Source organism: Podarcis vaucheri, assembly GCF_965113315.1.
Source record: "Podarcis vaucheri genome assembly, chromosome: 15".
Lineage (NCBI taxonomy): Eukaryota > Metazoa > Chordata > Lepidosauria > Squamata > Lacertidae > Podarcis > Podarcis vaucheri.
The window spans coordinates 16,973,812-16,999,140 of record NC_138753.1 but is presented as its reverse complement, the minus strand read 5'-3'; the positions used below and the strand labels follow the sequence as shown (position 1 = coordinate 16,999,140).

General features: G+C 51.6%; 1 protein-coding gene across 1 annotated transcript; it reads left to right on the top strand.

Annotated features, from left to right (window-relative positions):
* Positions 1-934: 934 nt before the first annotated feature.
* On the top strand, positions 935-22,292 carry SLC13A5 (solute carrier family 13 member 5). Its single transcript, XM_082200196.1, has 12 exons — positions 935-1,056; positions 6,169-6,297; positions 6,830-6,966; positions 7,761-7,984; positions 11,022-11,190; positions 12,306-12,428; positions 13,475-13,687; positions 14,496-14,617; positions 15,031-15,149; positions 18,168-18,329; positions 18,962-19,099; positions 20,691-22,292. The coding sequence occupies exons 1-12, from the start codon at positions 949-951 to the stop codon at positions 20,814-20,816; spliced, it is 1,770 nt and encodes a 589-aa protein (XP_082056322.1). The 5' UTR covers positions 935-948; the 3' UTR covers positions 20,817-22,292.
* The last annotated feature ends 3,037 nt before the right edge of the window (positions 22,293-25,329 follow it).

Genomic DNA, 25,329 nt, shown 5'->3' with positions numbered 1-25,329 from the left:
TGAGATTTGCAGCCTGGACTTTGTGGGAAAACCGCTCAATGGCACAGGGGCATTATGGTCCGGAGGGGCCCTTGAGAGTGACACCAAGGAAGGGAGTGGGCGGGCAAGGGGACCCTGCTTCACAGAAGTGTAGAGCTGCCTGGAAGGGACCTGAAGTCTAGTCCAACGCCCTGGCTCTACAACATTGAAGCCAACTCCTAGGGGCTGAGGTCCCTTCGCCCCCCAATAAAATATTTGAGGGGGCGCCTCCTCAAAAAAAGTTGATGGGCATTGCCATTCAAATGGTGTGCGTGCAGTACGTCATGTGTGGGGGGGGGCAAGGCTTACCTGCCCCCATATTTATTCAGGTTGGAACCCCCGCTCTACCAAGGCGGTGACCTCCAGACGAGGAGCCGGTATCTTTCCAGGGAACTTCGATGAGGTCGCAGCAAAGGCAGAGTGACACCCCGCCCTCCGTAGCTTCCCGTCACTTTTAGCGCAAAAATCCCGGCCTTCGAGGAAGCGATTTCTTTGCGCAAGAGCGCGCCACTGGTTGTGCAACCTGAAGCGGAGGTGACCCCCAAGCCACCAGCCTCTCTGTCCTGCGGCTGCCCCCAAACACCAGGGGGTGTCCCGCCCCCGCCTCGCTTGACTTTCCTCGCCCGGTGGAAATTTTACTCTGGATGTAACTTTCCAGTTCCAGCTGTTTCCCTGGATCTGGCGAGGAAGGCGAACGAGAGGTCGACTCCTGCGCGGCCAGGCCAGGGCACTCTGCACGCGCTCAGAGGCGTCCTGCGGCCAGGAGAGGCGACGAAGGCGACAGCGGAGGAGGAGACCGGTTCCCGGAGTGGGAAGGGGGGGGAGAGGAGTGAGTGGGGCGGGGGCTGGCTCGGTCCCAGGCGGGCGCTGTTGCTTAAAAGGCCGGCCGGCGAGGCGAGCGCGGCGCTGTCTCTGCCTCTGCGTCTCGGGATGCCGTCGCCGCCGCTGCTCCGCTCTCTGCTCCGCTGCAAGACCCTGGTCACGCTGGCCGGCGCCCCGCTCGCTCTCCTGCCGCTGCCGCTTCTCGTGCCCACCCAGGTCAGTCAGTTCGGCTGACCAGCCAGCCAGCCAGCCTGCCTAGTGGGCAGAGCGAGGTCTCTCTCCTGGCCAAGCGAAGGGGCGCCCCACTGCCGCCAGTTCCTCTTGGGGTGGCACGTCGAGCCTCCCCGGGCAGGAGCAGTCTACCGCCCAGGACCAGCTTTTGGCCTGGCGCTGCCTCCGGCTCGGGCTGGCGCTTCTCTGCTGCTACTGCCGGGGCCAGGCATAAGCGTCGCCTCGGCGGGAGAAGCCAAGCCACTCCAGGTCCAAACGGAGCTTCTCCAGAGGCCGCGGGGATGTCCTTTTTGCAATCGCGCCTCCCGTTTCTTTCCTCGGGGGCGTCCTGGGGGTCCCTCAGCGGGCCTCTTCTGCCGACTACCAGCAGCGTCCCCTCCCCACTCGGGCTCCCTTAGCATCCTGCCTCCGACAGCGGAGGGAAGACCTGAGCCTCTCCCTCCCAGAGTGTCCAACCCCTCCGCCTCTTTGAGGGTATTGAAGACTCGGGAGGGAGGGGGAAACCTCCTCAAGAGAAGCCCCCGCCGCAAGAACATGCGAGAGAGGGAGCGGAGGGGGACTGGGTGCCTGAAGAGGGAGCTGGCAGTCACCATCACCGCCACCTATAGGAGCAAAAAGGATTCAGACAAACCCAATGGAACCTCCATGTCTAGGCAGCGTATACCTGTAAATACTAGACACACCAGAGTTTTTTTGGGGGGGCTCGGTTTGTGGGCTTCCCGGAGGCACTTGGCAAACAGGACGTTTGTCGTGTCCGACTCTTCATGACCCCATGGTAGCCCTAAGCAATTTCTGTGCTGAGGGACAAGCACTCTGCATATAAGCAGAGAGACATTCGATTCATTTCTGGGTACATGTTCCGGTCCGAGCACTGACCCGATTCAGATCTGTTTCTGGCTCTAATGTAAGGTTACCAGATGTCCCCGTTTCCTGGGGACAGTCCCCGGATTTACAAATCAGTCCCCATACAAAATCCTGTCATTCCTGCTGAAGTTGAAAAGTGTCCCTGGATTCACTGAAAGAAATATTGTAACCTTACTCTAATGCTCAGTAGCAAGCGGGGATGGGGTTATGGAGAAAGAAAAAGATTTTCGGTGTGGTTTTGAAAGTGGAAATCTCAGCACCAGCCCTGAACGGAGCCCTGTGTCAACTGGAAGGAGGAGCGCCAGTCCCAGCTCCAAATGGGCACCTTGAGAGGGGGCCGCCAGCTCCTCCCCCATTGGTGGTTTTTCAACAGAGCTCAGATGGCCATCTGCCAGGGATTCTTTAGCTGAGATTCCTGCATTGCAGGGGGTGGGCCAGATGACCCTTGGGGGTCCCTTCCAACTCTCCAATTCTAGGATTCTAGGGAAAGAGTTACACAGATGCATCCGGCACGCGCTTCAAGAGCTGCCCAGGAGAGTGGCAAGCTGTGTGCCCAGCGGGGAGCGGATTCTGCCTGTGTTCCCCACAATGCTCCTTGGGTCCTGTGGGGCGTTGGGCAGCCTGAACCGACCAACAATGTTTGCACAGGCAACTCTACTAAATCTCTAAATCTCGTCCATCCCATTGACAGATGCAGCTTTCGTACTGTGTCGCCAGCAGTTCCCCCCAGTGCTTTCACGATTCCAATATTCTATTTATCTGCGCAAGCCGAGAAGGTGTCCCTCCTTTCGTTTCTTCTAGACTGCAGCTGCAGTTAATTTCTAAGCCTGGTTGTATTCTTGAACTTTAAAGAAATGATTTACTCCAGGCGGGTCAGGAGGGCATTGGCTGGTGCTGGGTGGAAGGATGCAAGCTGACCCAGGATGCCGAGGGCACCAGGTGCTTCTTCAGGCAGAGCGAGGCCGTGGGAGGTCACCCTGGACATTTGGACATTTCCCCTTTGCCCATATTAGGTCGTGCTGGCGGGCCTGGGAGGCAGGAGAGGGCAGGACCCAGGCACCAAAGGGTTAAAGTGGCCAGAAACATTAGGAAGGACCTCCTGACTGTCCAAGCTGCTCAACACCTACTCCAAGACTGCTTGGGAAGGGAATGGGCTCTCCTTGCTTAGAAGCTTCAGGGATGCTCTGGCAGTGTGGGTTAATATATATACTGTATATGACTCAACTATACAACTGCAAATATTTTACATGCATTATACAAATGTGACACTAGATGGCGATGGTGAGCTAATGGCAAATTCAATATATATTTTAAAATGTTTTTTAAAAAAGCATTTTCACTGTGTGTTTTAAAAATATATATGTCCAGATTGAGCCAGAGAGATGCTTAGAACTTACAAGCTTCCTTGGTCTTCCTATCTGTACTGTACATGTCTGGCTTTTTTGTTTCTTTAAAGGTGTGCTAAAATATTGCTGTCTTGTCATGCTTGCTTCACTCCATGGCGGGACATTTGCAGTCGTTCTGGACCCCTTGACACTCTCCCTCCCAACTTTCAGATAAAAGGAAGCCCTTCTTCATGCAGTGCAGAGTTAAATTATGGAACTCCTGCCCGCAGGAGGCAGTGATGGCTACCAGCCTTGATGGCCCTAAAGGGGATTAGCAAAAAATTATGGAGGAGAGGACTATTGATGGCTGCTAGCCATGATGGCCATGCTCTGCCTTCCACAGTTGGAGGCAGCAGTGATTCTGAATACCAGCTTCTGAGAACTACAGGAGGGGAGAGGGCTCTTGTGTTCGAATTCTGCTTGAGGGCTTCCCATTGGGGCACCTGGTTGGGTCACTGTGAGAACAGGAGGCAGCCAGGCACTTTTCATGTGCTTCTGGGAGATGGATGGGCATCTCCTAAGAATTTCCTTCACTCTTAGCAAACTACAGTTCCTGGGATTCTTTGAGGGAAGCCATGTCTTTTAACAGCAGTATAAAATCAATCTAAATGTGGAGGGCGGCTGAAGCCAAGTTACAGGGAACCAGGCAGAGGGCCTTTTCGGTAGTGGCACCCGCCCTGTGGAACACCCTCCCACAAGATATCTAAATAACTACCAAACTTTTAGAAGACATCTGAAGGCAGCGCTGTTTAGGGAAGCTTTTAATGTTTAATAGGTTATTGTATTTTAGTGTTTTGTTGGAAGCCACCCAGAGTGGCTGGGGAAACCCAGCCAGATGGGCGGGGTTTAAATAATAAATTATTATTGTTGTTGTTGTTGTTGTTGTTGTTAGTTATCGTACAACAAAAAGGCCACTCGCCCCATGCAGACAGGTCTGGACCAATATGAAATTTGACACACACACCCACTTCTTTTTTGCTTTTTTAAGAGGTGTCTTGTGGGTGAGCAGGTCTGCTGTTGCCCTGTGTTCTGGCAAACAGTCATTTTGGGCACAATCAAATGGAGAGGCAATGAGGTGTTTGCTCCAAAGATCCCCTGTTGACAGGACGTTAATTGCCCCGTCTTCCCACAGGAAAATTGACTTGACAAATTCTAGGCCATTTCAGCCTCTCATTAGCAGTTTGATCTGGCCTGTTTACGCAACATTAATCCAGAGAGTCTGGCTTGTGGTTGCCTTAATTGTGGTTTGGTGGAGATTCATTCCAATTACGGACTGTCAGAGGAGTGATTAACTCTCCTGCATTGTGGTAGTTGTAAATTTTTATGCGGGGGACTTTTTGGTTCTAGTGACACCCCTATCCTTGCTCTTGGAGTCACTGAATGAGTGTGGGTCTCTTTCCCCCTCCCTCTCTCCCACCAGCCAGTCCACTCAGCTCCTTTTCTGCCTGTGCAAATTGAATTCAGTGTGCACCTAAAGGCAGCCTCACCTAATTCTAGTTTTCTGAAACAATTCACAAACTGAAACACAGAACCCGCTTTCAACATGTGCACCTCTGAATTTTGCAATGTACCAGTTCTCCAGCCATTATATTAGGGGAAATTGTTCTGCAAAATATTAGGCCCCACTGCATACCAAAATGTGTATATTTTGATATAATAACACTTAATGCTGATGAATTTTAAGGAGGACTTTAAAAAAAAATGAAAATTGCAAACTGATGTGGCAGTGTGGAGAACTGAAGAGTGGAAAATGAGCTGAAATGGCAGGTTCTCCCATGCCTCCTGAATCTGCAAGGAGCCTGCTCTTTTTTGCACTGATTTCTGAATCAGGCCAGAGCCGGTGCCGCCATTAGGCAGAGTGAGGCAGTGGCCTCAGGAGGCAGATTCTAGGGAGCAGGGAGCAGGGAGCAGGGAGCAGCAACCAAATGTCAGAAGGCAGAATGTTGTGTGTGGCACAGGCTCTTCTCCCCTGGATGTCAGCAACGTGGGCTCCCAGAGCACAGGGGGTGAGTTAGACTCAGAGAGTGAATTAAGTGAATGAAGGACTGGCTCTGTAGATGAGATGAGAACTGACTGTCAGAGTTGAGAAAGGGCAGTTTGACACACACACACACCTTGCTAGAGAAGACTCTATTAGCTCTCATGGAGAGGAAGAGTTGGAAGGCAGCCAGAGTGCTGCTAGGCAATCAGCAGATAAGCAGAGGTCTGAGTCCGGGTCAAGTGAGAGTGAGGAGTGGGGTGGTCAGCTGTCCTTGATCCAGGCATCTGGATAAAATCAGATGGCATCTCCATGTGGGATGGGGAGAAACTCCCTGCTGGAACCCCTGGAGAGCAGCTGCTGCCAGTCAGTGTGGGCAATGCTGAGCTAGCTGGATCAATGTTCCTACAAACTTCAAGTCTTAGTGTCTTGGGCCTTTTGAAAAAAGAATCCCCCAACGTGTTCAGTACCACAACAGCTGTGGGCAGGCAGTTATTTGGACAGCGGGGCTGGCAGCAAACCCAGGGAACACACAGGCAAAGGTTTACGAAGCCCAGTGATTTCATCAATCAAGCCTCTTCCTGGCAAATCTGGGAAACTGGAATGCATGTCCAGTTCCCAAAATGTGGGGTGCACCAGTTCAACCCATCCCAGTGTCTCCTGAGGAAGCTGAGCCTCTGGTCCAGCCATTTGGGCAAGGAGGGTTCCTGGGCCCTGATGCATTCCTGCTTGTGTCTTGCATTAGAGGAAGATGGAATAGAGGATGCTTTGAGTCTCTCCTAACCGTGCAATTCTACAGTTCTGTGAGTCTGTGATCACTGGGCCTGATGGAAGTCTCCCTCCCTCCCTCTCTCTTTCCCCTCCTTGCAGGAGGCCAGGTGTGGCTATGTGATCATCCTCATGGCTGTGTACTGGTGCACAGAGGTGATCCCTTTGGCAGTCACCGCCCTCCTGCCTGTCATCCTGTTCCCGATGTTTGGCATACTGGAGTCCAAAAAGGTAAGTCTCAAGGGCAGCAGAGGAGAGGCGCCCTGCAAGGAAAGTTCTAATTCTTCCTCTTCTACTGCCTGGAAGCCGGAACCTTTTTTGAGACTGAGCAAAATCCAACAACTGAGCTCAGGAATTCAGAGGACAACAGGGAGGCTGGGCAGGAGCAGAATTAGACCCATATACACAGCCAGGTTAGCACTTGAATGGGGCAGAACCAAGCGGGAGGCTGCAGACTGGACTGGGCCCTGAAAAAGACGAGCTGAGCCACCGTGCAAGCAGGGGCCATCCTGGGAAGGGAAATGCACTCTGTGCATGCCCAGATGTGACTGCAAGGACTATAGGCATTCCAGACCTCAAAGAAGCCCTGATGCCAGAGTACAGAGGGTGGGTGTTGGGAGAGGGGGGAGGGAGCCCTCCCCAGAGAGGCAGGGAGTCGGGGAAGGCAACCAAGCCAGCCACCATGAAGCTGCACCATCTGTGACAACGGCAGCCAAAAGGGACCAAAAGTTATGCCTCCTTCATTTCCCTGCTGACTTCCCAGGTGTGCATGCAGTACCTGAAAGACACCAACATGCTCTTTGTGGGGGGCCTGATCGTGGCCGTCGCTGTGGAACACTGGAACCTGCACAAACGGATTGCCCTGAGGGTGCTGCTGATTGTCGGGGTGAAACCTGCTCTGTAAGTGACTCCTGTCTAACCACCCCAACATCCCAAGTGAAACCAGGTGGGGCGATGGCTGAGCTTCTAATGCAGTGTGTGTGTGTGTGTGTGTGTGTGTGTGTGTGTGTGTGTGTGTGTGTGTGTGTCGGGGGGGGGGGTTATACTGGATCAGGGCCAGAGGCTTACATGTAACACTCATGTAAAAAGGGCCTCCTTTCACAACTGCTGCTTGGGCATGCGGACCAGTACATTGTCCCAGGAGGCACACCCTCCCATTTATTATTTATCCGTTTCACAAAATTAATAGAACTCTTGATAGTTTTTTTTTCTTTTCTAAAGAAACATCAAAGTGTTTTGAATAAAAGCCAAAACAATGAAATTAAAAATAAGAAAAAAATAGCAGCAATATTTTCAGGCTTTTGAGAAGTTAAAATAACAATACACTAAAAATGGATGTAAAAATTGCATTGGCTTTCTAAACATGGCATAGGCTTGTCATGTGTGCTGCCAGATTTGTAGACCCACCTTTGAGGGTGGGGGCAGCTTCAGCTGAGCTCTACAGGGGGCCTATCCAGCACAAAACCCCTGCCGCAGCCAGGTTGCCCTTTCCTGGCTCTGGGGTGAAACCTGCATGATTTTCCCCAACCTATCCACCCAACCTCAGATGTATGTTTTGTTTTTGGGGAGTGGGTGGGAGTCAAGGTATTTAAATGTCCTCTGCTTGGTCACCTTGGGCCGATCCTCGGTCACCCCAAGTGACCACCTGGCAAGCCTCCCTCTCTCCTCCCCGCCCGCCTCTGTCCTCCTTGCAGGCTGATGTTGGGCTTCATGGGGGTCACAGCCTTCCTTTCCATGTGGATCAGCAACACAGCCACCACCGCCATGATGGTTCCCATAGTCCAGGCGGTCCTGGACCAGATGAACAGCTCTGAGCAGGATCTGGCCGTCATGGAGTCTGCAGCTGCTGGGCAGCACAGCAACCCCAAGGGTGAACTGGAAGGGAAGGTGGCTGCCTTGGGGGTCTCCACAGTGCAGGGTAAGTGGGCGACAGCTGCAAGGAATCGTGGGGCGGTGGGGACGGGGAGCAATGGTTAAAAAAATGAATAAAATTTCTCAACCTCATTGTCCAAGGCTTCAGGGAATCCTATCCCTCTCACGGTGGGATGCCAAGAAGTGGAAAAACAATAAGAGTTCTTACCACGTAGTTTATTCAATATTCACAGAGAGAGACGAAGGAATGCGGTCTCTCTTAGTTAATGGCGTTGCTCCAAGTAAAGTCCCACCCCCTCAGTCCCTCCTATTCTACGTCACCCCTGCACTGGCTGATCTGTGCTTTCTGCTTCTGAGTTTTCTGTTTATTACTCTCGAGGCATGCCTTGTTCTGGGAGATGGGGGGTCAGGAATGCTTTCAAGAGACACTGAGTCTGTTAGCTGTCTCTCCCCTGGTGTTTCTTCTTCCTGCTGCCCCCCCCCATATTTCCCAGCTTCTCCCCTCTGCAGCCTCTGAACTATGACCTTCTGCAAACCACTGTTCTAAATCTACACTGTCCTCCTCTTTTCGGGAAGGTGTAGGAAAAGGGGAGGACTGTTCCCACCTCCTCAGTCCAGCCCCTGACACTCATGTGGAATTCTCAGCATTCGATTTTTAAAAATCATTTATTTCACATGTTTATTAACCGTCACATGGTCTAAGGCCATCAGGGGAGTGCAGAAGACTAAACTGAATTGAAATCCAGAATTGACTCCAACTCAAAAGAGCAGACCTCTTGAAAGTATGAAGATCAGAAGATCCTGCTGGATCAGACCAGTGGCCCATCTTGTCCAGCATCCTGTTCTCACAGGGGGGAACCAGATGCCCATTATGAAAAACCTGCAAGCAGGACTGAGGACAAGAGCACTCCCCCCCTCCTGCCATTTTCAGCAGCTGGTATTCAGAAGCATTGCTGCCTCCAACTGTGGACGCCAGAGCACAGTCACTATGGCTCATAGCAGTCTCCAGACAGCTGCTAATTGCCATTGATAGCCCTCTCCCACATGCATCTGAAATTATCCCGCATGCATCTGAAATTAGCATTATTTAGCCATGTCTATCAGTTTCAGTGGGTCTGCTGAGTAGGGCGAACATTGCCTATACAACCCGCCAATTCTAAAAAGAGCGAAAGCCATGTCTGCGAGTTCTAAGCATGGTTAAAAGCATTCCTATGAATTCTAAAAACGACAGGCACTTCTGAACTGCCCCCGTTTCCCGCTGGAATTCAATCCCATAATAACCAGCAAATTGCAGGTTGTGCAATTCCAACTGACTGGCAGCTCTTGTGCCACAAACCTGCGTCCCCTGAAGAAGGAGGTTTTTCCTGCAATAAGGGAAGTAATGGGAAAATGGCCCAGAAAGTTTGCTTTGATGCAACCGTCTCCTCCTTAAACAAATCGGAGGGAATGCTCAGCTCAGCAGCCAACATTGTCTAATCTCTCTGCAAAGAAATCAGGATGAGCACTCTATAAAGAGGACAAGTAGGAGCTACCTGGAGAGGCCAGGGATGGAAGGAGAGGCTACCTGTACGTGAAACAGCTCGCAGTCTTGTGACGCATGGGGGCAGCTACTAGTTTTCATCTGGTTTTTTATTTTATTTAAAAAAGGAGTAGACAAATCTGTTAGCCATGACAGCTGAAAGGGCCCTCCGTGTCAATACCAGATACTGCGGGCAGGTAAAAGGAGTAGACTTCCATGTTCACATCCCTCATCATGACCTAACTCCACATTCTGCACCCATGTCAAGAGATTTTTTTTTATTAAAAAATATATGCAATCCTTAGCATAGGAGGAGCTGATTTGAAGAACACTACTGATAACAATTTTAATAAATTTTAGAAAGCCAATGCAAGTTTTAATCTGTTTTCAGCCTGTTGTTTTTGAAAGTTTGAATGGTTATCTTGCTGGTAATTTTTATTGTTTTTATCATTTTTGTAAACTGCTTTGAGGCTTTAAAAAACAACAACTGCAATCAAATGGTGTAGTATACATTTTATGAAATAAATAAATAATAAAATGCATACGCCAGTCGTCTTCCAAGAAATACACAGCTCTCCCTCTCCTCATTTTGCCTTCTGGGGTAGTTTAGGCTGAGAGGCAGAGACTTAGCCCCACAAAGTCACCCAGTGAGCTTTGTGTGGCTGAGTAAGGATTCGAACTCTGTCCTCCCAGGTCCTCCTAGTCCAACACTACACAAGCGCTGCTCCACATTGCAAGCAGAGGCTTAGCCCTTTCTTCCCCAGCCACAATCTCAATAAGAGAGTCAGCTCCCCCCATGCAGTAATCCTCGATAGGAAAAAGCTTCTTAAAGTGCCAACAGGCACCCTTACGTTAGCAGACTTGGCTGCCTCTGTATCTTGATTTTCATCAGGTTCATGGCTGCGGAAGGGAAGGGTTAAACCTTCCCCCCAAGTGCAAAAAAACAACAACCCAGCCCCAAGGATTTATTTATTTTTTAATGCCCCTAATGTGAACCACACAATTAACAGTAACTCTCTGTAGTTTTCTTTCCCAGAGGCAGCTGGGCAGCTGCTTAGCTGCTGCCTGGAGGCTGTTAAAAGCCATAGTGGCTGTGCTCTGCCTCTGCAGTTGGAGACAGCAATGCTTGTGAATGCCAGTTGCTGAAAGCCACAGGACAAGAGAGGGCTCTTGTGCTGGAATCCCAATACGGCTAACTGGTTGGCCACTGTGAGAACAGGTTGCTGGACTAGAAGGGCCTCCTTGGGTCTGATGCAGCCGGGCTCTGCACATGCTCTTATGCTGAACCAGGTGGGTCTCTCCTGAGCCAGTACAGCGCACAGCGCACCACTTGCACCTTGAGGGATCACTCTGGTCTCTTTCTCCCACCCACCTGGTGCCGCATTGCAATCAAAGGCCAAAATCAGCTTTGTCTCCTTCCAGTGAGGCTGCATTTTAATGTTGTATTTTAATCTTGTTTTCTAAGTTTTCAATCGTTTTTATATCTGGTGTTAGCTGCCCTGAGCCCGGTCTTGGCTGGGGAGGGCGGGGTATAAATAAAAATTATTATTATTATTATTATTAGTTGCAGGCAACGGGCACTTGCCGGACAGCTCCAAGAAGTGCGAGAGGGAGACCAAGAAGAGAATCAACAAAGGGATGACCCTCTGTGTCTGCTATGCTGCCAGCATCGGAGGGACAGCAACCCTGACCGGGACGGGGCCAAACCTGGTCCTCAAAGGTCAGATGAACCAGTAAGTCTCTGCCGCACCCACAAGATGACACACAGCAAAGGCTGGACTCTGCTGTGCGGCTCTTTTATTGAAACCAAAACAGTGTGGCGTGGTTTTTCTTCTTCTTGGTGTCATCGGGCTGAAAGGGGGGCTGTGTTTCTTTCAGCCCTCTTGGTCACTTGCTGTGTTACTCCTAAACAATCCAAGCTGGGGTTCTCCCGGAACAGGCCTCCCCCACCCTGCTCCTGATGACCTCCACATTGCTCTCCTATCGGCCTATTCTGCCTTGGTCAGACACCACCTAAATTTTTGCGTCCAGGTTAAAGGCTGGATCTAGACACATCAAGAAATCATTTTAGGGAAACGTGTTGTAAACTGCACAATGGGAAATTGCCTTGGCAAAAGGCGGGGCTCCACAGCGCCATCTGGTGACACGGTGTTATAACGCTTATAAAACACTTTTTCTTTCTTTGTGTAGCTGAGTCCTAAGAAGGATATTGGCAAGCTGGAAGGTGTGTAGGGAGGGAAGCCAGAATGATCCAAGGTGTAGAAACTAAACCTTACGTGGAAAGGTTGAGGGAGCTGGAAATGTTTATCCTGGAGAAGGGGAGACTGAGCGGGGATGTGAGAGCCGTCTTCAGATATCTGAAGGGCTGTCACCTGGATTCATAGAGTTCTTTGAATTATAGTTGGAAGGGGCCACAAGAGTCTTCTAGTCCAACCTGATGCAATGCAAGAATATTTCACCCGACGTGGGGCTTGAACCAACGACCCTAGGATCCAGGGTTTCATGTTCTACCATTCAGAGCCACATAGATGGAGCAGGCTTGTTTTCTGCTGCTCCAGAGGGGAGGATCCAAAACAACAAATTCAACTGACAAAAAATGAGATTCCGACTCAAAATTAGGAAGAACTTTCTGAGGATAACAACTGGATCAGGCTCCTTGGAAGCTAGTGGCCTCTCCTTCAATGGAAGTTTTGAAAGAGAGGTTGGATCTGTCAGGCATCCTTTAGTTGTGATTCCTGCCTTGCGGGGCAGGGGGTCAGACTAGATGGCCCTTAGGGGAACCCCTCCAGCTCTACATTTCTACGATTCTGTGATTCTACGCTTTTTAACCATTTCCTCCTCCTCCCAGGTTGTTCCCTGAGAATGGCGACATCTTGAACTTTGCCTCCTGGTTCGGCTTCGCCTTCCCGAACATGCTCCTGATGCTGACGCTCGCCTGGTTCTGGCTCCAGGTCTCCTTCATGGGGTTCAAGTAAGGACTCTGCACCTTTGGGTGGGCTGGTGGATAAGGTGGCCCTGCTTCGTCCGGGGCTGGGGCACCTGTGGCAGCCCTCAGCCATCCAGATCTTCCTGGACTCCTTGTCCCTGACCTCTGGCCTGGCTGGCTGCTTCTGGGCCTTGCTGGGAGTCCAGCAAACAGAAGACCAGCAGAAGAGCCCTGCTGGATCAGGCCCATGACCCATCTTGACCAGCATCCTGATCTCACCATGGCCAACCAGATGTCCCAATTGGAAACTGGCAGACAGAACCTGAGCACGTGAATCCTCTCCCCACCGGTGGTTTCCTACAACTGGTAAATTCATGGAGGAGAGGGAAATTGAAGGCTACTAGCCATAGTGTCTAAAAGCCTTCAGATGCTCTTCACCCAAAAGGGGCCTCATTGCGTAAACATAAAAACACACTCCCATCAATGCGCTTTCCCCACTAGGGCTTGGGTTGCGCCTCTCTGAAGGGCCAGTAGTGGTGTAGAAGTTAGAGGGCCAACTAAGGTGGGAGAGACTAGGGTTCAAATTCTCCCCCCCAACTTGGCAATGAAGCCCACTGTGGGTCAGTCACTGTCTCTCATCTTAACCTACCTTGCAAGGGTGTCGTGAGAGTAGCGGGGAAGAGCCATGTAAGCCGCCTAGAGCTCCTTGGAGAAACAAGTACATTTCCCTGATCGTGGCTGCTCTGCCATGACACCTGCGGCTTTGCTCTGGCCACGATCCACACCAGCCCAGCTTGGCTTTCTCCTGGAGCCTCCAGCACCTCTCGTGAATGCCCTTTCCTGGTGTTTCTGCGTTCAGATCTTTCTCCCCCTTTGGGTGTCCTGTTGAGCTCACAGCCAGCCCACCACAGACAACAAACACAAATGTGCCGAGTTCCCATGTTGCGCCAGGTGCCTGGTTGTGGGACCCTCTCCTCCCCTCCCTCCTTGCTGAATCCCCCAGGTTGCAACCCAAAAGGTCAGCCTGCTAGAGTGGTTACCTGGCAGTCTACTTGGCTCCCTGCCTTGACCACCCTGCTCCTTCTCTCCAGCTTCCGGGAGACCTGGGGCTGTGGGACCCAGAGGACCGAAAAGGAGCAGGCCGCCTTGCGGGTGCTGAAAGAGGAGCATCGGAAACTGGGGCCCATCTCCTTTGCAGAGTTCAACGTGCTGCTGGCCTTCACCCTCCTCATCCTCCTCTGGTTCACCAGGGACCCTGGATTCATCCCCGGTTGGGCCACCACCCTCTTCAACAAGGACAAGGAGTGAGTGGGCTTTGTTCTTTCTCTTGCCAGCCATTTTGCAGACCAGTGATGCTACCCTTGTGGCGTTTGGTATTTTGGGGTGGTCCCCAATAGCACCAGGCTTAGAGTACTCAGGTGCCTTTCAGGCAAACAGCTCAGGGCAGGATTGCTTGCAGCGAAGAGTCTCCTCCTCCTTGCGCCGGCCTGTTCCAGGTTCGAATCCCTGCTCGGCTGGGAGACTCTGGGAGCAGCCCGGAGGAAATCTTGCTTGTGCAGGAAGTTTGGGAGGTTAAATGGGAGAATCTGAGCACCTTGGAGGAACCCAAGAAGAGCCCTGTTGGATTAGGCTAATGGTCCATTTAGTCTGGTTTGCTGTCCTCACAGTGGCCAGGTACCCCTAAAAGCCTAGGGATTGAGATAGACTGCACCTGCACCTGGAGGTTCCATCAGAACCTTTTTCTGTGCCATGCATAATTTCACAAACTGCTATCATGTTGCCTCTTACTCGCTTTATCTCTAAACTAAAAAGTCCCAACTGTACTTCAAAAGGGAGTTCCTCCATCCCTTTGATCATTTGGGTTGCCCTTTTCCAGCTCTGCAATATCCTTTTTGAAAGGACTCCTGGGAGAGGCCCAGAGAGGGATGCAGCAAGGAGGGTGTTCATCTCTCTCCTGGGAGCTCATGTTCTCTCCAGGGTGTGTGTGTGTGTGTGGAGGTGTGTTCAACCGGCTGACCTGTTGCTTTTGGGACAGAGCGAGGGGAATGGGACACTGCTGCCGCCGCTACCTCCTCCTCCTCCTCATTCTTCATCTTCCCAAATGTGTCCCAGGTATGTGACGGATGCCACCGTGGCCATCTTCGTGGCCTTTCTCCTGTTCATCCTTCCTGCCACCAGGCCCAGGTGTGGCTTCTGCAGTCATAGCAGCTGCGACCTAGAAGAGGCGGAGGAAGGTAAAGGAAGGCGGATTCTGCCCCCCCCCAGGGCCTTTGAGGAGGCTGGTCAAAAGAGACAGACCAGGAAGGGCGTGCCGGGTTCTGCCAGTATTTCATAGCATTGTAGGGTTGGAAGGGACCCCCAAAGGTCATCCAGTCCAACCCCCTGCAATGCAGGAATCCCAGCCGATGCATCCCTGGCAGGTGGCCATTCAACTTCTCCCACGGAGGAGAGTTGGCCACCTTCTTCCCCTATTCAACAGCTCGTACCCTATAACGTTATTCCAATCTCCGTGTGACCCTTGCCATGGCATCCAGCCTGCTGGCAGCCTCCTGCTGGTGCCAGCTGTGTGGCGGGTGGGTGGGTGTCCTTGCTGGCCCCTGCTTTGCCTCCCCCCTCACACCCAACTTCTCTTGGACTCTCTCCGCAGCTATGAAGGAGCCCTTCTTCCCTGCCCCATTGCTGAACTGGAAGGTGGTCCAGCATAAGATGCCATGGAGCATCGTGCTGCTTCTTGGAGGAGGCTTCGCCCTGGCCAATGGGAGTGACGTAAGTCCTTGGTGGTGGCAGGAGAGGCGGGGGGAGGCTGGCTGGTTGTGGGCATCAGAGAGCTCTGCCAAACCTGGACCTTTGCCACCCAACTTTGGAGGCATGCGTTTCATGTGTGGCTCCCACCACAGTGGCAGCGTCGTTGAATATGTCTCTCTGCGTGTAAATAAAGGCTGTGGGACAGCTAAAGGCTGCCTCTAGTCACACACAGAGTGCACTGCCCTTTCCTAGTATGTGAGCTCCTGTAATGTCGGGAATTGTGGGAGGGAGCAGGGCCTATGAACCTCCAGGCAAGTCTTGCGTGTTGCCTCTCCCATTTTTGGAAAACGTATTCCGTTCAAAAGCTTGAGCAGGAAGGGAAAGGGAAATCCTTCCAAACGATTTACTTATCTCCCTGTCCTCATTTAATCCCCGCAAGAGGTAGGCTAGGCTAAGGGGCAGCTCACCCAGTGAACTCCACGGCCGAGCGGAGGGGATTTGAACCCAGGGCTCTCCCAGGTCCTAGTCCAATGCTCTAACCACTACAGCTCTAAGGTGGCTGTAGTGAGGCCTCCTCCTGTGTGCTTAAGCCATGGGGAGCGGGGAATTTGAGGGGCCTCTGCCTGAGCTGAGCCTGAGCCCCACCGCAGTAGCCGATCCCCAGTCTCCCTGGCAACACTAGGAGCATGCCAGGGCTGGCTGTTCTCCAGCTCAGAGGCCACCGTCAATTGCGCCAAGCGAACCGCAGCGCTGGTGGGGCAGGCTGTGCCCCATGGCAGAGAATGGTGTAGCAGGTTGCAGGCCTGTCCTTCCCCCTGTTTCATCCAGGGCGCTTGGAAGCGTTTCCCGTGATGTTGCCGTTTTTCTGGCTTTGGGGTGATGGGGGGGGGAATGTGCCCTCCACGATACCACTTGGCACCAGAGCCCCCTCCTGCCACTGCCAGCTGCATTCTGACGTCCCCAGGAGAAGGGAGGACTTGACCTAGTTTCAACTCGCTCAGAAATGGCTGCAGACTCTCTCCCTGGTCATATTGAGCACCACTCCAAATGATAGGTTTAAATGCAGAAAAACCTCCACCCCACCAGCCATTCAGCAGCCCATCCGGAACAAGCCTCCCTTGTCCTCCCCAAAAGAACTTGGCCTGAGCCAAGCCCTGCCGGGCTCAGACAAAGAGGGTGCTGTGCGCTGCCCAACCTGCTGGCCTCATCCATGCATTGGAAAAGAGGCCTCTTCAGCAGCAGCAGAAAGGCAACGTGCAGGACTTGGCCCTGCTAAGCTGGTTCCATGCTCTAATCCTTAGAACCAAATAACCGGCCAGGCAGAGGCCTGGGCAGGCCAGGTCATCCTCTTATATACCTGCTGGGATTGACAAGGCATCTGCCCCTCACCTGAATCTCATAGCTCTCCTGTAGCTGCCTCTGATTAGTTATCATTTAACTCTTGGGGGAAATAATTAGCATCACACGCATGGAAGTTGCCGAACCAATTAACCAACTAGAAGGATTTACTGTTAATAGCACCAGTTTTCCTATAACTTGGTATTGCTGGATTTTGATGAACTGCAAAAGCATTTTTAAAATAAAAAAATTCCTTCCAGTAGCACCTTAAAGACCAACTAAGTTAGTTCTTGGTATGAGCTTTCGTGTGCATGCACACTTCTTCAGATACCTTTTCGTGCATGCACACGAAAGCTCATACCAAGAACTAACTTAGTTGGTCTTTAAGGTGCTACTGGAAGGAATTTTTTTATTTTGACTATGGCAGACCAACACGGCTACCTATCTGTAACTAAAAGCATTTTTAGTTTGCTTTCTGTTGCCACCCTGGAACTTTTATTTGTTAGTGCCAATTTGTTTTGTACGATTCCTTGCAAATGAAGGGGGAATCGGCAACTGGATCTCCATTTCTAATGTGGGGAGGGGCCCCAATTCAGTAAGACGCTCTCTAGCTCAAGAGGAGACCTGCATGGAGCCCTCCCCTGGGATGAGGGAGGGGGGATCAGTACATTGCCGGAGCTGTCTGAAGACAGCAAATGCTTCCGAATTGCAGTTGCTGGAAGCTGCAGCAGAGAAGAGATTTGCTCTTGTATTCAGATCTTTATTGTGGGCTTCCCTTTGAGGGACCTGCTTGCCCCCTGTGAGAACAGGATGCTGGACTAGATGGGCCACTAGCCTAACTCAGCAGGGCTTTTCTTATGGAGCTTTGTTGTGAGAGCAGAACCTCCATGCCCAGGGATAGTCTACCTCTGAATGCCAGACCATGGGGAACAACAACTGGAGAGTGCTGATCTGCTTGGGTCCTGCTTGCTGGTTTCCCATAACTGGTATCTGGTTGGGCACTGTGAGAACGGGATACTGGGCTAGATGGGCCACTGGCCTGATCCAGCAGCAGTCTTAAGCATTTTGTGGGTTTTGCAAAGACCTACATGGGCCCCAAAGGGTTAAGGACACCCCCCTCAGTGGTTGGACAAATACAATAGATTGTCAGAGACCACAGCGATGGTCCCCCTCCCCAGTATTGTCATGGACTGGGTGGATCCAGGGGAGTGGTGGGAGGCACCAGCTGGGAAACCCCTAAGGGAACCCCCAGGGGAAGAAGGCTCAGATGGTGTTGGGGTGCCGATGAGTGTCAGAGGGAGAAACAGGGGTGGGGTGGGGGGCCAAGAGGCAGAGATGAGGCAGGCTGCTGAAGAAGCCAGGGAGTCTCCCCCTCCTGCTGCAACCAGCTCCCCTCCCCACAGGTCTCCTAGAACACACGGAGGCATGAAAAGAGCAGAGCCGAGATTGGTTGTGCGCAGGCGCAGTCTAAGACTACTTGGGAAGTCAGGGAGAGGAGGAGACTGAGAAGGTGGTGGGAGGCAGGGGCCTTCAGCTCTCACAACTGCCTTGCTGGGAAGAGCTACTGGGATCTGTTTTGGTTTCTTGAATACAGAGTTACCGTAACTTCACTGACACCATGTTTTGCTTTGATCGCTGACCAACGCTTGACTTCAGCCCCGGACAGTATTCTCTTTCTCTGCTCTTGCCCCACAACTCCAGGCTTCAGGGCTTTCCAAATGGCTGGGTGACCAGATGACCCCTTTGCACAGCGTCCCCCCCTGGGCCATCGCCATCATCCTCTCCCTGGTCATCGCCATCTTCACCGAATGCACCAGCAACGTGGCCACCGCAACCCTCTTCCTGCCTGTCTTCGCCTCCTTGGTAAGGGAGCTTTCCTCCTTACTGATTTTTATTTCACATTGACAACCCTAAACCCAGCTTGTAAGGATTAAAACAAGGGAAACCAAGGCAGAATGGAGGCTTCTGGCCTCCCACACACTGGTGGCCACTCAGGGTTCCAGCAAGGTTCACATTTAGGCCCAGCTGAATAAGTTTCGAGGGCTAGGACCTAGATTAGGACTGTTACTATCTCAAGTACTGTATCCATGCCAGCTATCAGGCGACAGGTCTCTGCCCCACAAGCATACACTTGTTTGTCTGGCAAATTTGTTTAGAAAGCCTGGAAAAGAGGAGATAGGAGAGCCATCTTCAAATATCACCTGGAGGATGGAGCAGACTTGTTTTCTGCTGCTCCAGAGGGGAGGACCCAATCCAACGGATTCAAATGACCAGAAAGGAGATTCCGACTAAACTCTAGGAATGACTTTCTGATGGTGGAAAGGACTCTCTCAGGAGTTGGTGGGCTTTTTCCTTCTTGGGAGGTTTTCAAGCAGAGGTTGGAGGACCACCTGTCAGGGGTGATTTAGTTGTGACTCCTGCATTGCAGGCAGTTTTGACGAGATGACGCCGGGGTCCCTTCCAGCCCCATGATTCTCCGCTCTCTTTCTCTCCAGTCGCAGTCCATTGAGGTCAACCCCCTCTACATCATGATTCCCTGCACCCTCAGCGCCTCGTTTGCCTTCATGCTACCTGTGGCCACCCCTCCCAATGCCATCGTATTCTCCTACGGACACCTCCGAGTCTCAGACATGGTAAGGGGCCAGCTTTGCTGTTGCTCAGGCCTCCCCCAGCCTCCCCAAAGGTTGGTGGGTGCTGCTAAGGAGCCAAAACCTCTAGATCAGTGGTTCCCAAAGTGGGAAGTACCACTCCCCTGGGTGAGGGGGGATTCCCTGGAGGGGAAGTTTTCATTTGATTTTGAACAAATCATGGAATTGTAGAGTTAGAAGGGACCTCCAAAGGCCATCTAGTCCAACCCCCTGCGGTCATTTCGGCTGCCTGCCTGATTGGCTCAGGTCTCCCATTTTTCTTTGTGTGTGTGTGTGTGTGTGTGTGTGTGTGTGTGTGCAAGCAAAGGAAATATCTAGGGCATTTGTACAACTGATTGCTACTGTTTTGAATTTATTATCTTCCTTAGTGGGTCACACAAACCATTATTCTGAATAATGGTTTCTGTAGGGTAGGGGGGCACTGGGGAGGTGGTTATGGAACCAAGTGGGTGATGTGCCCCCCCCCAAAAGGTTAGGAAACCACTTCTCTATATGTTTTGGACTACAACTCCCATCAGCCCTTGCAGCCAGCACACTATATTAGAATAAATAATACTTGCCCACTGGGGTTGATGGGAACTGTAGCCCAAAGCATTTGGGTTGGGGAACGCTGCTTTAAGGGGATGCTAATGTCTCCTGTCGATTGTGACGAATCTTAAAACAGCTGCTGTGGGGCTTAGCTTAAGGCTGAGCAGGCAAGAAGGCCTTGGCTGGCTTGCGGCCGGTATGGAGGAATCCCAGTGGGCCTGACCAAGATGACACAACTGAGCGCACTGACTGATATTAATCAGCAGATGTTTCCCAAACTTGGGTCTCCAGCTGTTTTTGGACTACAATACCCATCACCCTGACCACTGGTCCTGCTAGCTAGGGATGATGGGGATTTGTAGTCCAGCAACAGCTGGAGACCCAAGTTTGGGACACTCTGCTCTAAAGGGTACGAACCATGATGGTTTTGCTCAAAGCTTCTGAATACCAGTTGCCGGAAACTGCAGGAGGGGAGACAGCTCTTGTCCTCAGGTCCTACTTGTGGACTTCCTATGGGCATCTGGTTGGCCACTGTGAGAACAAGATGCTGGCCTAAGTGGGCCATTGGCCTGATCCAGAAGGCTCTTCTTATGGAACTCGTTCCCTCAAGAGGTAGTGATGGCCACAAGATTGGGCGGTTTGGAAAGAGGATTGGGCAGGTTCATGGAGGAGGAGAGGGCTCTTGTTGGCTACCAACCACGATAGCTATGTTCTGCCTCCACGGTCAGTGGCAGCAATGCTTCTGGAACCTGAAGGGACATTGGCCTCATCTGGTGGGCTCATCTTATGCTCTTAGGGGCACCTTTCCTAACTGTTCACCGAGTTCTTCAAAACATCCGGGCCACGTGAAGGGGGGAGAGCACACAGTTTGCACACTGTGTTCCTGGACAAGGAGATCTCTCTGGGTAAGGGGTGGTTCCCTCCTGACCAGGACAGGTCATGCTCTGACGGCAGCGTCTCCTCCTTGCCTCCCTCCCACAAAAGTCTTCTACTGCCTGAGCTTGACCCGTGAGACACCTGCCTCCTCCTTCTCTTCTCTCTCTCCCAGGCCAAGACGGGCATCGTAATGAACGTCATCGGTGTCTTCTGCATCACCCTGGCCATAAACAGCTGGGGCCGCGCCATGTTCCACTTGGACACCTTCCCTTCGTGGGCCAACGCCACCGGGAAGTGAGGGCCGGGTCAGCCAAAGAGGACCTCTCGCTTCCTCAGCCGCCTGGGCCCTGGAACCTTCCCTCCAACGCTGGCCCTTTGGAGTCCACGGGTGTGTTTTTGGGTTGAGGCTAGAGACTGTTTGAAACTTGCCTCAACTGCTGCCTCTGCTGCTTCCTGAAGGGACCCTGAGGAGGACAAGGGACCCCCGCGGGAGGGGCATCTTCTCCTGGGACCAGCCGTCCGAATGGAATACGGGTCATTTGTTTTTAAGAGAAGAAAAGGACCGTAAAATAGGACAAGGAAGAAGCTGCTGCTGCTGCTACTTTTCATAGAATCATAGAATTGTAGAGTCGGAAGGGATCCCCAAAGGTCATTTAGCCCAACCCCCCTGCAACGCAGGAGTTGCAAGTAAAACATTCTCCTTTGACTGAGGGAGTGGGGAGGTCAGAGGCCTGGCAAGACTCACAGCCGCTGAGGGAGAGCCTAGGGACTCCCACAGGCCATGGGAACCAGGATCTGCCTCCTTCCTCCCTCCCTCCCTCCCTCCTGCCTGCCTGGGGCCTGCAGGTTAACCATTGCACAAAGAAAGAGACACATGGAACAAATACTTGACCCAGAGTCCAGCTGGGCAGGAGGCCCCACTCAGGTGGACACAAAGCACATAGGAAGCTGCCTTATACAGTGCCAAACCATTGGCCCATCTAGCTCAGTATTGTCAACACTGGTTGGCAGCAGCGGCTCACCAGGGTTCTAGGCAAGGATCTCTCTCATCCTTACCTGGAGAGGCTGCAGGAGTTTGAACCTAGAACCTTCTGCATGCAAGGCCAATGCTGTGCCAAAGGCCCAGAGCTTCCCCAGATGGGACCTTGAAACCTAGGAGACAACTCCTAGGGGCTGAGGTCTCTTCGCCCTCCCCCAATAAAATATCTGAGGGGGCCAGGACCCCCAAAGTTGATGGGCATTGCCATTCAAATGGTGTCTGTTCACCATGCCATGTGATCGATTACGCAGGGCAGGGCTTACCTCCTCCACACCCATATTTTATTCAAGTTGGCCCTCTTGCCTTAGAATGCCTTGTGGAGATGACCCCTTTGCAGGCTCTAAGCCCGGAAGGTGGAGTGGCCACTGGGCTGGACATGGGCAGGGAAGAGGGGTGGGGTGGGAGGAAAGGCAGAACAGCCAGATTCTAATACAGGTAGCCCTAATATATTTAATGTTGTTATTTAATTGCCTTAAAATATTAATAAAGCACCACTTGTGTTTTGTAAATTTTAAATAAACTGCTTGTTAATTCACCCCGATGCCTTGGAACGCAAGAGAGTCAGTGGTGCATACAGCAGTTAGGGTGTCGAACTAAGACCTAGGAGAGACCAGGGTTCAAATCCCCCACTCAGCTGACCTTGGGCCAACCACTGCCTCTCAGCCCAAGCTTCCTTGCAGGGTTGTTGTGAGGATAAAACAGGGCAGGGAAAATCTGTGTTGCCACCTTGAGCTCCTTGGAGGAAATGCAACAAACAAACACCCACAAATCAGAAAGGACCTCTGTGCTCCTCCAGATACCGTTGTCAGGCTCCCAACTCCCATCAGCCTCAGCAGCCAGCAGGACCAATCGTCTGGGCTGAGGTGTGTGTGTGTGTGTGTGTGTGTGTGTGTGCACTGCCCTGCAAACAACATCTGAAGGGGTCACACATGGGTTCCCCCTCAGGCCTGGTGATGCTATACTGTAGTAGGAGAAGAAGAAGAGTTTGGATTTGATATCCCGCTTTATCACTACCCGAAGGAGTCTCAAAGAGGCTAACATTCTCCTTTCCCTTCCTCCCCCACAACAAACACTCTGTGAGGTGAGTGGGGCTGAGAGACTTCAGAGAAGTGTGACTGGCCCAAGGTCACCCAGCAGCTGCATGTGGAGGAGCGGAGACGCGAACCCGGTTCCCCAGATTACGAGTCCACCGCTCTTAACCACTACACCACACTGGCTCCTACTACTACACTAAGCACCAAGTGACTGAATCTTGCTCTAGAGAGTTTGCAGTCTCAGTGGGGATGATCAGGAGGAGAGGGACTGGGGCCATTGAGGATCGAGGGCAAAGGGCATCTGGCAGGGGGTCTGCAGGGGCCTTCGTGACGTTGCCATGGATCCACATCTTCCTTCCTTACATCTCCTTACTCCGTGTGAAAATGGGGGGTGGGACGGGACTTTTGCTTGAGCCTGCAGGGCGGGTGGGGTTTTTCTGACATAACTCTTGTGTGGTGTCTAGTGTCTAAGATGCTTGATAAAGACTAAATATTATTTGTATTGTTATTGTTCATGGTGTTACCTCTCTGGGGTAGGGGTGCTGATCTGTCTGCTTCTTGTTGGAACTGCAGAATTTATTTTATTTACAATTTTATTTCTATCCCAACTTTTTCTCCAAGGAGCTCAGGGTAGCATACATGGTTCTCTCCCTCCTTATTAATCCCTACAACAGCCCTGTGAGGTAGGTTAGGCAGAGAGAGAGCAACTGGCCCAAGGTTACACCCAGTGAGCTTCATGACCGAGGTGGGGATTTGAACCCTTGTCTCCCAGGTCCTAGTCGGACACTCTAACCACTACACCACACTGGCTCTCAGAAGATGGTATTCCCAAAAGATGTTTCAGTGGGCAGTGAGGTTTGAGTTCCAGTATTGTGGAAGATCTGTAATTCGATCCGGCACTTGATCTGTGTCTTTTCTGGGATTCTTAGCTTTTGCTCTGCTCTTTCCAGGCGCAGGTCCATGTTTAAAAGCTCTGTTTTATTTTTTGCCCCAGAACTTTCCCCATGAAAACCCACTCTTTAGTGCTCAATCGGAGCAAATGTCAATCCAGCTTTCCCATTTCACAGAATCATAGAATTGTAGAGTTGGAAGAGGCCCTGAAAATCATCTACTCCAATTCCCTGCAAGGCAGGAATATGCAGCTGTCCCATATGGGGATCGAACCTGCAACCTTGGCATTATCAGCACCGCACTCTAACCAACTGAGCTATTCTCAATTGCTCCGATTGAGCTTTAAAGAGTGGGTTTTCACAGGGAAATCTCTGGAGAGGAAAAAGGGTGCTCAGACATGGAGCTTTAAAGCGTGGGGTCCATGCCTGGAAATAGTGGAGGAAAGCTAAGTGTGGATAAGCCCTCAATTAACCAAACTAACTCAAAGGAACTTAGCGCTCACTGTTTCGGTCGCTGCCAAAGAGGGATTGAGAGCAGGACAATTAAGGTCCAGTCCTCCGTCCTTAGTGCTGGAGTGGTGGGAAGCTGCCAGAATGATGAACTAGGAGGCTACAGAGAGAGGGGAAGAGGGAGAGAGAAGAAGCTCGGTTTGTGTTGCTATGAAACCTCAAAATGAAGCCTCTTGCCCTGAGTTCTCTGCTTCTGTTTGGATTGCAAACCTTGGGTGCGTTGATCTTCCCCACTGTATATTGTTTTAGGTTTTGGGAGGGGTTCGTCTGGATGATGCCCTGAGTCTCTTCCAATACTTGGGGGTCCTGTGCCCAATGATGGTTGCAATCTAGTAAAGGATGCTGTTGTTGAACTAGTCACACAAGTTTATTGGTAAGACAGCAAGTGACCTTATTTGGCAACTTAAGTGTCCTCAACTGTATCCCCAAAGACTGAGCTGGGTTGCAAGAGCTACCACTGTGTAGGTGCCCTCCAGGCTAATGAGTGGACCTTTCCTCCACCAACCTCACCAGGCTGCTAGGTAGGCCAACAAGAACCAGAGTAATGTGGATGAGATGAACTGGAGCCAGGCTGGAAGCCGGATACACACAGACCTGCTTGTTCTGTACTGGACCCAAAGTTACGACTAGTTGAGAAGAAAGATCTGCTGGGGTGTTTGATGCTGGGAGCCCCTTCATCTTATGCTCAGGATGTATATATGTGTAAATAAAGCCATATATCTCAAACACATCACAGTCTCTGCTGACCTTCCTTCCAAGGAAACCAAACACTGGGTATGAGCCTGGAACCCCTGGAATCTCTCACTGTTTGGAGAATGGGGTGGTGTGGAACAATATATTTTATGAGTTAATTTAAGCAGGGGGGCTTGCAAAGCTTCTTTCTCCTGGGATGGGCAGAGGCAGCCAGGGGACTCCAGGCCTTTCCATGCTAGGGAAGGACTTGAAGTATTTGTTGCTGAACGTAAGAAGTAGGCCAGTCTCTGCCAGCTGAGGCTGCTCTCTTGAGCCAAAAATGTGGGTCTTCACTGCTGCTCCCCCACTTCCAGCTTTCCCCACCTGTGTCATCAGCACCAGATATTTCCATCCCTCTACGGAAGGGGGAAAGGACCCTGAAAGCAGGCAAAGGGCATCCCAAAAAGCAATGGAGATGAACTCCAGGATTGAACAAATTTATCTGTTTTTCTGCCCCTGTATTAATCTCACATGCCTGGATTTAGGTGCATTCTGGGACAAAACATGGGTTTTGGTTTTGGTTTTTTGTTTTACAATGGTGCTGACTTATGCTGGATTTTTCCAGTGACCAGCGAGGGCTGCCTCACCCATTGCAAAATTCCTACC

What these genes read in the sequence shown, in the direction of transcription:
- SLC13A5 (XM_082200196.1), top strand. Translation starts at nt 949, where the DNA reads ATGCCGTCGCCGCCGCTGCTCCGCTCTCTGCTCCGCTGCAAGACCCTG. An exon ending in GTCTCCTTCATGGGGTTCAA is followed by an intron (nt 12,429 to 13,474) that starts GTAAGGACTCTG and finishes CCTTCTCTCCAG; the next exon opens with CTTCCGGGAGACCTGGGGCT. An exon ending in CCCTGGCCAATGGGAGTGAC is followed by an intron (nt 15,150 to 18,167) that starts GTAAGTCCTTGG and finishes CCACAACTCCAG; the next exon opens with GCTTCAGGGCTTTCCAAATG.